The following is an 11,153-nucleotide window of genomic DNA, read 5'->3' as shown; positions in this document are numbered from 1 at the left end:
GGCACTGCAACAGAAAAGGCACACCTAACTTCTAGATCCCACCAGGTCCCAGGTAGAAAAGACATGAAGCATGCCCACTCTGCTGGATGTCATGGGATGAGCAAAGCTAATTCAAGATAGGCAGTCCCACAAATAACCTGGCCCTGTGCCATGAAGGATTGTAACTAAAGTGCCATACAACCAGCACCTTGAATTGCACTCAAAAGCCTATAGGGAGCCAATGCAGCTTGCAAGGTAGTGGTGTTATCTGGGCACACCATGGTGCACCCATAACTACACATGCTGTGCATTCTGGACCAATTGCAGCTTCTGGGTGAACCTCAAGGTGCCTCCATGTATAGGGCATTGGAAGAGCCCAAATGAGAGGTGACCAAGTCAGGGCCCCCTGATCCAGGAACAAGTGCAGTTGGCGCACACAATGGATTTGTGCAAAGGCCTTCCTGGCCATGGCTACCACCTGCTCTTTCAGCAAGAGTTGAGAGTCCAAGAGGACCCCCAAATTGTGCATCAGTCCCCAGAATTGGGGAATCCCAAAACCCACAGCTGAGCCAGTTTGGTGTAGTAATTAAGGCACCAGGCTAGGAACAGGGAGACTCCCTGCATAAGTATGATGGAATGGAATTATGAAGGCCAAGCTCAGGGAGATAAGCATTTTCTTAGCTCACCGGAACCGCATGGGAGGAACAAAAGGATGAGACTGACACCTCCCTGAGGAATTCACACTGTTGTGGATGGAGGACTTTGGGAACTGGGGTTTTAGTCTGGGAAGATTGATGTCAGGCCTAGCCCAAGGAACTCCAAGAGACCATGCAAATTCAGTCCAGCTATGTTTATTAGCTACAACCTCTAGCAAGAATCTTCTCTCTGGATCTCCAAAATGCCCCCTGAAAGCCATGACGAAATTCTGGTAGTTGTTGAGCATTGGATCCCCTGTCTCTATGATGGGGGTAGCCCACTTGGCTGCAGTGCCCTTCATAATTCCGTTCCATCACATCAAGGCGTGAATCCAGCTGGGTGACTTTGAGCCAGCCTCTCTCTCAGCCCTAGGAAAAAGGCAAGGGCACACCACTTCTGAAAAATCTTACCTAGAAAATTCGAGGTACTAATCTAGGCAGTTGCCAGGAGTCAAGACTGACTCAAAGGCAGCCCCCACAAAACACACACACACACACACACACAGCCACTCAGTCTTCTGTTAAGTTGAAGTCTGTTCAACAGATACTGGGAAAAAACTTAGGCAACATCACTTGGTTTGGCCTAGGGCATAGATTTATAACGGTATCATCAGGTTATTGATAGCTGACTTACTGACTCATCTAGCAATTTCATGTAGATATTAAATAGGATGGAAGAGAGAGAGAAAGCAGAGGTCTCAAGCTAGATCTATTCTGCTCCACCAACACTGATTGGAAACGGGTCTGGAGGTAGGAAAAGAACCATTGGAACAGTGTACATCCCACTCCTAAATTTCAAAGACAATACAGAAAAATTGGTCAATGATATTGAAGTTGCTGAGAAATCAAGTAGGGCTAAGATGGATGCACTATCCCATCCTGGTCCTGCCAAAGATAATCTACAAGTGTGATCAAGGCTGTTTCAGCACCAGGTCCCTATCTGAAACCACACTGAAAGGGATCCAGATAATCTGTTTTCTCCAGGGTCCTCTGGAGCTGTAAACCAAATACCTTCTCAACAACCTTCCTTAAAAGGGACGGTTGGAGACCAAACAAAAATTGCCCAGTACCATTGGATCTAGGGATGCTTCTTGAAGAAAGGACAGACCATTGCATCTTTAAGAGCCGGGGGAACCACACTCTCCATCAAGGATGCATTTACCACCTGGATCCAACCACTTGTTTTTCTCCTGAGAAGGCCTTAACCAACAAAGAAGGACAAGGATCTAATACACAGGTGGCTGTGCTCACAGAACTGACAATTTTATCTAACTTCCTCAGGATCAACAGGTTGAAGCTCTTTCCAGATAACTGCACTAGACTGTATCTTAGTCTATTCTAAGAGTCTAACTCAGTGAATCAGAGCAATTTTATCTGACAGACGCTTAGAGTAATCTTCACAGTGCCCCTGTAGCTATTCCTCCAGCCCCCTCTTTCCCCAGAGGAGACTGCATTACCCTAAACAAGGTAGCTGGCAGAAAAATGGCTATGATAATCCTTAAGAAAGGCTTTTACCCATGCTCAATTGGATTTGCTCTTCTTCCAGTAGCATGGTAGACGTCTCTTTTGCTCTTTTGCTTTTTTATCTCCTGGAGTTCCCCAAAAAACCATGGAGCTCTCTGGAATCGATGGGCAGTGAGAGTTTGCACAGGTGTGGTTTGATCCAAGGCCATGACCATTCCTTCATTCTAACTGGCAACCAGGAACTCAGTCAAACCATGCATCAGGAACAACCCAAAATTCCTCTGAAATCCAACAGGGTCCATCGACCTGGGGTAGGCTGATCAAACAGATTCGCCCTCCCTGCAGTAAGGAATGGCTAGAGATTTCCAGGGCTAATAGTGAGTGATCTGACAATGGCAAGGGACTGATGGCAAGGATTCAGCCCCACAATCATAGACTGCATGCAAGAATAATCTAGCCTTCTGTGACCCAGTGCCATCCAGACGTACTGAGACTGCAGTTTCTGGAATTCTCAGCATTACTGAGGAGAGGACCTGAAGTCCCAATACACCTACCAGCTGCTGTTTCCTTCCAAAAATGTTGTCACTGGCAGCTGGTATCTTCAAGTACAAGTTAAAAGGTAATGAAAGATTATTTGGGGCAGGAAACTCATCTTGGCCTCAGATCTTGATTTTTTTTGTTGCTTTCTTTTTCCTTCAAAATATGTAGCCAATCTAAGCATGCTATCAGAAACATGGATACATAACATACAATGGGCATGTATAGCACAGCACAGCATAGTATAGTACAGTATTTAGAGTAAGTCTATGAAATTGGGTAGGTTGCAACTTGTTAATATGCTTCACTGAAGTTTATTAGGAGCCATGTAGAGATTAAATCAAATTGCTTATTGAAGAAGGGGTAGAAGTGAAGAAAGTGCCAGTCTAAATTAAGTAAGGAAGAGTTCCAAGTAATTTAAAATGCCTCTTTGTCTGTCTTTCACTGATTTGCTCTTCCAGCAACTGTATGCAGTTGATAAATGATAGTGGTAGTGGTGATGAAGCTGGGGCTGGGAAAAGATATAAAACTAAAAGAAGATTCCTTGGATTAGTAGAAAAGCCATTTCTTATATTTCTGTTATTTAACACAGGAGTGAGTAAAATGTGGGTGGTCCCTTTAATAGAAACTGCTCTTTCCACGATTGCTGTTGAAATTTAACACCAAAGTACCATGTTGTCATATTTAAACTTTTTTGTTTTCAGTGTGATTTGGAATGGATTTTTCTTATGGTTGGGATTTTTTTAAAATCCTGGCCCTATCTTCTTTTTCAAAGCATTGCCCTTGGCTTGCCATTCAAAGATCAAATGCTACCCTCCACCCAAAAACTTGTCCATCCTTGACCTGAGGCCAGTCTTATTTTAATGCTTGTCAGAATAATCCACTCCAGTATCATCTGTTGTCCTTTCCTCATGCAAATTACTCAGGACATGAGAAAGCAGGCCAGGTCAAGGCCCTGCAGGGAACCATGCTGGCATCTGAGGAGCATGCCTTAACCAATGGGGTTGTTGTATTCTCTTTTGTTGAAATGGTCATATAACTCTCTTAAGCAAACATTTAACAAACGTTTTCTGAATAAACAATAATGAGTGGGTTTTTGAAGTACCTTAAACCATAAATCACCTTTACAAATGACAAAACAAGCTAAGCCACAAGCAAACACATTTTGACTTTGTCTCTTTGATGGAGGTGCTGCTGATACAGAATTGGAATGGTGTTCTTCAGGGTGATGCCTTCAGATGTGATAGACTCAAGAAAATGCTATTAGAAACCCACAAGAGAAGTAATAGGCAGGTGGGGGTTCACATATCATGCTAAACCATTATTTTTATACCTTATTGTTAAACCAGTTATTTGGGTTTACATGCAGAGCCACAAACAAGCAGACCATATTATGGCTTCATGCAGTGCCTGAGCCCTATCCAAAGCTGGAGCAATCTGATGTTGGGCCAGTCAGTTCTGTACATTTTTTATTGATTGATTATGAGCAATAAAGTTGGTGTCAACTCTAAGTGACCACATAGAGAGGTTTTCTCCATGATGATCTGTCCCTAATCTGGTCCTTCCGGTCTTCCAACGGTATATCCATTGCCACTGTAACTGAGTCCATCCACCTTGCTGCTGGCTGTCCTCTTTCCTTCCACCTTTCCCAGCAGTAGAGCCTTCTCCAGTGAGCTAGGTCTTCACATACTGTGTCCAAAGTATGATAATTTGACCCTGGTTGTCTGTACCTCGAGTGAGAACCGTGGGTTGATTTGTTTGATGATCCATTTGTTTCTTTTCTTGGCTGTCCGTATTCTCAGGAGTCTTCTCCAACACCAACGTTCAAAAGCGTCAATGCACTTCTTATCCTGCTTCTTCAAAGTTCAATTTTCACCTCCATAGTGTGTCATAGGGAATACCATGGGTTGCACAATTCTGATTGTTGTAGGTATAGACACATCAGGGCATCTGAATATCTTTTCCAAGGCCTTCATTGCTACTGTACCAAGTGCTAGTCTATGGCATATTTCTTGACTGCTGGTTCCTTTACTGTTGATGGTTGATCCTAAAAGGATGAAGCTATCTATCACTTAAACATCTTCATTGTCAATTCCAAGTCTCGTTGTTGTACCTGTTGTCATTAGTTTGATCTTCTTTATATTTTAGACCCATTTTTTCACTGTGCTCCTTGACTTTTTACTATAGCTTGCAGATCCTTTGCATTTTTGGCTTTCAAAGCAGTGTCATCAGCATAGCACAGGTTATTGTTGTTTCTTCCTCCAATTTTAAAACTATGCGCATCTTCTTCCAATCCTGCTTCTCTTAATATATATTCAATGTGTGTGTGTGTGTGTGTGTGTGTGTGATGTATGCCTTTGAGTCAGTGTTGACTCCTGGTGACTGTGCCTGAACAAGTCCATGCAGTTTTCTTGGCAAGATTTCAGAAATGGTTTGCCATTGCCTGCTTCCTAGGGCTGAGAGAGAGTGAGTGGCCCAAGGTCACTCAGTTGGGTCCATGCCTAAAGCAAGACTAGAAGTCATGGTCTCCTGGTTTCTAGATTAGTTCCTTAACCGCTACACTAAACTGGCTCTCTATATTTGGTATATAGGTTGAATAAATAAGGGGAGCGTATATAGCTTTGTCCCACTCCTTTGCCTGGAGCCAGTTGCCATGTTCTGTCTGTTGTGGCTTCCTGACCTGTATATAGGTTTCTCATGAGGACAATGAGATGTTCTGGGATTCCAATTTTTTTAAGTGCATCTTTACAGCTTGACATGATCAACCCAGTCTTACGCCTTTTTATAATCAATGAACCACATTCTGACTTCTTTTTGGTACTCTTCAGCTTTCCCAATTATCCAGAGTGCATCACCAATAATATCTTGTGTTGCTTGGCCTTTTCTAAAGCCAGTTTGAACATCTGCCATCTCTTTTTCCATGTAGGACTCTAACCTGCATTGGATGATCCTAAGCATTATTTTGCTAGGAAGTGAAATTAAGGATATTGATTGATAGTTTGTACACTCTGTTAAGTCTCCTTTTTTGGTACTGGAATGTAGATTGACCTCTTCAAATTTGTTGACCACTGTGTCATTCTCCAGATTTACTGGCACAGCTTGGTTAGAACCTTTACTGATTTTTCTTCTGTTGCTTGCCATATTTCAATGGGTATTCCATCAGTTCCTCTAGCCTTTCAACTTGGTAAAGACTCGAGTGCTGATATAAATTCAACTTTTAGTACTAGAGGTTTTTGTAAGTAAGGAATAACTTCTAAGGTATCTTGGATGTTGACATCTCTACTGTACAGTATTTCAGTACTGTACTCCTTCCATCTTTCTTTGATCTTTGAATCAGTTATTATCTCTTCATTGGTGTCTTTGAGCATATCAATTCAAGGTTGGAACCTTGTTTTTCCATGTCTGTTTCCATCTTCAGTATCTTTATAGATGTTGTTGCAATATTGCTTCTTGTCTCTTCTAACAGCTCTCTAAAACTCTCTTCCTAAGATTTCTGTCTTTCGTGGCTTTGGTTTCTCTTCTTTTCTCGGCAATTTCTATGGCTAGTTAATTCTGTACTTCCTAAAAGATAAACCCTGGTTCCACATATTCAGCAACAATAATCCCCAGAAATCGTAAGGCAGGTTAATGTAATCTTATGGTTCACACGTCATGCAAAACCCAGGTCAGGTTTGCATAGCGTTTGATCTAGTTGAAAAGTGTAAGTCCATCTGCTAGCTCATGAACTATGGTTTATGACTCTCATGATATGCAAACCAGCCACTATGCTAGTTCAACATGCCATAAACAAGACATTATTTAGTATAATGTATGAACATAACATAGGTGATGTGCTTTCAATATTCATTCTTTAAAAATGCATATCTATCTATCTATCTATCTATCTATCTATCTATCTATCTATCTATCTATCTATCTATCTATCTGAATGCTTACTGTATTAATCTCTGTACAATTTAAAGCTTCTTCCTGAGGGACACTGGATTATTGTCTAGCCAGGAAATGACATCCAAAACCTTCCCCTCATGTCCCCAATTTCCTGTTTTTTGCCTTCCTCCAGCTTCCCATTCCCACATATAGCTTCTTAAATTGAGGAATAGGAAAATGATGTATCCCCGAATATTCTTTCCTGAGTTCTAATCCCAATTCAAAAGATTCTAAATCAATTAATTTAATTGGTATAACTGAATTCATAATCCTAGCATAGCAAAATAATACCCAGGTCAGTCAATCTGAGGATAAGAGTCCAATAAAATAGGATGTTTCCTATAATCTTTTCCATCACCGCCTAATCCTTTTGGGATATAGAAGGGTATTTCTGTTTCTTCCAAATGAGTGATGGTACATTTCTGATCTAGCCGATCAACTAACAACTTTTTTTAATGCCTCCTGGAGCAAAATGTTCCGTTAATTTTCTATTTCGGGCGGAAGTGGATATCTACTCTCTCCAATCAGATCGCAGTCATTCCCTAATGGTATTTCACAAGAAACACTCTGACGTTAATACTGCCTGCTGAGAGATGTGAAATGAGTTTTTTTTCATTACAAGGCAAGAGATTAACATTCTTCCCACCAAAACTGGAGCTGATGTATTTCTGCTTTCTCGAGTTTCTTTTTTTAAACTACAATTCCCAGGATGCCCTAAAGTCATGGAGGGGTGGCTCCTACCATGAATTCGCATTCTTGTGTGGGCGTGGTTATGACTGTGGCGCACGACCCGGTGGGCGGGGCCGAGCATGGAAAGAAGGAGCGAACGAAAGCAAACAAATCAAGCGGTTGAGTTTAGGTTGGTGCCGGCGAGCGAATGCTGGGGAGAAGCGAGGCGAAGGTAAATTGCGGAGGATCCTCCTCCCCGGGGGTGTTGATCGCCGTGTTAGGAGGATACTTGGGGCAGAGATGGGGAAAGCAATGAAGCTTGGTTGTTTCGGATCCGACCCGCTTTGCGGAAGCTGCTTTCCTGGTGAGAATTGCGTAGGTGGTGTCAGGGCGCCCCCCCCGCCGCCACAATGAACGAGAACCGAGATACCCCCCTTCTCCCCGAGGGAAAGGAGGAGCGCAGTCTCTGAGTTTAGGGGAGACTGGTGTGGGAAGGGCATAAGAGGAAAGAGGACGATCTGATGTTCCTCTTATCTTACTAATAAATCCGGGGGAGAAGTTTTTGGGGCATCCGCTTCTTTCCCAACAGGTGTTTGTAGCTTTAAGAGAGAAGTGACTCAGCTGAATTGAGGAACAGGAGAAATAAAGGGGAGGGGGACTTACCTGCCTTGAATCCGCCGATTCACCGGTCTCCGCTTTCTCACCCCTTCTGCTGCCGCGGGAGGGACTGTCCGGAGGATTCTTGCTCTGGGCTGTCAATACTTGGTCGGAGATGGCTCCACCATCGTATTTTTTTCCCTTCCCGTTAGGAATAATTTTTGGCAGAGAGGGCTGCATTTGGAAATCTGTTTTGCCTGGGCAAAGCTTTAAAAAAAGGGAAGATGTTTAATAATATTCAGTGGGGTCAGGTCAAAGAAAGCTCCTAAAAGAAGTCCAGATTTGGGGCTGAGGAGGGGGTTGCCAACAAGCTTCATACATCTGAAACAATCCTAAGGAGAGAAGATGTACATGTTACAGAAAAAGCAGTGGTGGTTTTGAAACTACTCTGACATCTGCTCAAGGCATTTAGGAGAACACAGAAGCAAAGCTGTGCCAAGGATTTTTGTTGCCTCAGGCAAAATAACATTTTGCCATTGTATTATTTGCAGACTGAGACTAGTATAACTGTAGAACATGATGGCTTCAACTCTATATATGTTCCCCCTGGCAGAATTTTGTGCTAACGCATACAGTGGAGCGTTAGCCTATATAGGAAGTGAATGATAGAGGCTGCCAGAGATTTGGATCAATTGGCATAATGTTCTCATCTTTACAACTGCAGATATTCTGGTTCTAGTTATTGGATCTATTCTCTCAGATTCAGGGCTTTAAGACATGTCAAAATCCTCTGGGGGGGATTCTTGGCCCCAGTCCCGAGACAGTTCTACTCCTTGTCCCTGCAAAGTTGGAGATACTCTTGTTGTGGCTTAAGGAAGCATAATTTTGGAAAAAGTTGGGAATGGTGAGCATTGGAATAGTGACTTTCTAACAGAAATGCAGTTTGTATTATGTCTGCCCCAGCTGCAAACCCAGAACACCCTGCCTGGATGAAGTGATTCAGCCTTTATGTCTGTTACCTCTCTGATCACTAACCCAACAGTTTCTGCCTTTATTTCACTGCATAAATTATTGTGTGCCTCAACGTACTCACTGTCCTTCTTTGATTAGGTTGAAGGTCTTCATATAAATGCATCAAAGGTGCCTATGGATCTGAGGTTAAGAGGAACATGATCCCTGCTGAGTGAACACAATTCCCATGGTGCTGGAACAAGGAGACCCCTAATGGAATGAACCCACAGCATGCCTTTGCCAGCCTTCTGCACCATGTCTGGAACACACATTCTCTTCCTCCTCTTCCTCAATCTTTTTGTAGCTGGCTGGACACAGGAAGCAACAGTCAGTGCCCCTTATCTGAATGTTGGGGATGGAACAGTTCTGGAATTCAGCTTCCCGGAGCATAGCCAGGGTGTTCTGTTGGTAGCATGCCATTATCTGGGGCCAGATGCCTGGCTGAGTGTGTCCTCCCTGGAGCCTACGGTGGTAGTCATAGAGAATGTCAGTGCCTCCTGGGGAGGAGGCTTCATGGTCAGATTCCAGTCTGGCTTGGTTGGTCTGGCCCCATTGCAGCTGAGGTTGTTGGAACAGAATCGCCTCATTGAGGAACGAGCTGATTTCCGGATCCGGGTTGACGCTTCTGATCTGGAGCCAGCAGTACGGATGGGTCTGGGCCACTTCTCAGAGAACCCTATCCTCTATGCCCTCCTGCCTCTTATCTTTCTGAATAAATGTGCATTTGGCTGCAAGGTGGAGGTGGAGGCTCTCCGAAGCCTGGTTCACCAGCCTCATCCTGTCATGTTGGGTATCCTAGGCCAATTTGTTGTCATGCCCCTTTATGGCTACCTCATGTCCTTGGCCTTCTCTTTGCCTAAGGCACTGGCTCTGGGACTGGTGATTTCTTGCTCTTCCCCTGGTGGTGGTGGTGGATACCTCTATAGTCTTCTGCTGGGAGGAGATGTCACCGTGGCCATCTCCATGACTCTCCTATCCACAGTAGCAGCTACTGGGCTCATGCCCCTCTCCTCCACCTTCTACGGCTGGCTGTTGGGGGCACATGAGACTCTGCATGTGCCCTTCCTCAAGATCTTCATCACTCTCCTCTTCATCGCAGTGCCCATCTCTGCCGGCATGCTGGTCAAATGCAAGCTGCCCCGCGTCTCCCGCCTCCTCCTGCTCCTCATCAAACCTTTCAGCTTCACCCTTATCGTCGGAGGCCTCTTCATGGCTTACCATATGGGAGCCTTTATCCTAACCAGCGTGCAGCCCCCCATCATCCTGGCTGGTGTTACCGTGCCCATCTTTGGCTTGCTGCTGGGTTACCTGCTGGCTTGGTGCTTAGGACTGCCAGGGCCACAGCGTCGGACGGTTAGTATTGAGATCGGGGTGCAGAACAGCCTGTTGGCCTTGGCTGTGCTGCAGCTCTCCTTCCAGAGGGCCCAGGCTGACTTTGCTTCCCAGGCTCCCTTTATTGTGGCCCTGAGCAGCACGTCCGAGATGTTGCTGCTCGTCTTAGGAAACTTGGCCTACCACAAGCTCTGCTCGACTGGCTCTTGAGGCCCCTGGGAAAGTGGAGGCAGATACCAAAGATTTGAACTCTGGGTGTGGCCTGATCCAAGATGGATACCAAAAGCCTTAGGAGCTGGCTGTGAGGCACCCTCTTGGTAGGGGTGTGGCTGACTAAGACCTCAGCCTGAAACCCATGATGGGGTGCTCAGATACCAAGGGGCCCTTTGCAGTGACCCATCCCACAGGCTGCAGTGTGTGGGGTACCTGCATTGTCTGGACTTCTGTGTTCTTTTTAAATTCAACTTGTTTTTCTAGTACCTCCAGAGCTTAAAACTTGAGTTGCACAGACCGGGCGGTAAAATGGGGGTGGACCTGTCCTGTTTTGCCTCACCCACTCAGCGGGATACAGGGTTTGAATAAAACGCAACTGAAGATAATCTATTCTGTCTGTCTTCTTCAAAAATAAAACACAACGATTTCATTGCTTGAGGAGATAGAGATGCAGAGCTTAGTAGGATAATGTTCAAAGCAGGGGTAGCTAGGAGGAAAAATATTTACACCCTCAGTGATTAAGCAACTGCCTCGAGAACATGCCTGGAGGGGAGGTATCAATGTAAGAAAAACAAATGCTCAAGCAAGATTGGAGCTGGATGTTAAGTTTCCTTTGGAGAATTGAAAATAGTAGGAAGGAACACTTGGCCCTTCTATATTAATATGCACAAACACACAGCCTTGGGTTAGTTTAATAACTAAGAAATGTGTTCTTGCCTGAGCTCAGGC

General features: G+C 44.4%; 1 protein-coding gene across 2 annotated transcripts; it reads left to right on the top strand.

The window, feature by feature from the left end:
- Window positions 1-5,414: 5,414 nt before the first annotated feature.
- On the top strand, window positions 5,415-10,804 carry SLC10A3 (solute carrier family 10 member 3). 2 transcript variants are annotated; one of them, XM_007429219.4, is made up of 2 exons: window positions 5,415-7,503; window positions 8,979-10,804. In XM_007429219.4, the coding sequence occupies exon 2, from the start codon at window positions 9,111-9,113 to the stop codon at window positions 10,419-10,421; it is 1,311 nt and encodes a 436-aa protein (XP_007429281.1). In that variant the 5' UTR covers window positions 5,415-7,503; window positions 8,979-9,110; the 3' UTR covers window positions 10,422-10,804. The 2 variants fall into 2 exon arrangements, with proteins under 2 accessions (XP_007429281.1, XP_007429280.1); XM_007429218.3 differs by lacking the exon at window positions 5,415-7,503 and adding an exon at window positions 7,523-7,635.
- Window positions 10,805-11,153: the final 349 nt, after the last annotated feature.

This window comes from Python bivittatus, unplaced genomic scaffold (assembly GCF_059951505.1).
Source record: "Python bivittatus isolate LINGU-HERP-01145 unplaced genomic scaffold, Pbiv_v1 ctg000220_np1212, whole genome shotgun sequence".
NCBI lineage: Eukaryota > Metazoa > Chordata > Lepidosauria > Squamata > Pythonidae > Python > Python bivittatus.
Note: the sequence above shows the minus strand (reverse complement) of the source record. Positions and strands in the feature narration are given on the sequence as shown.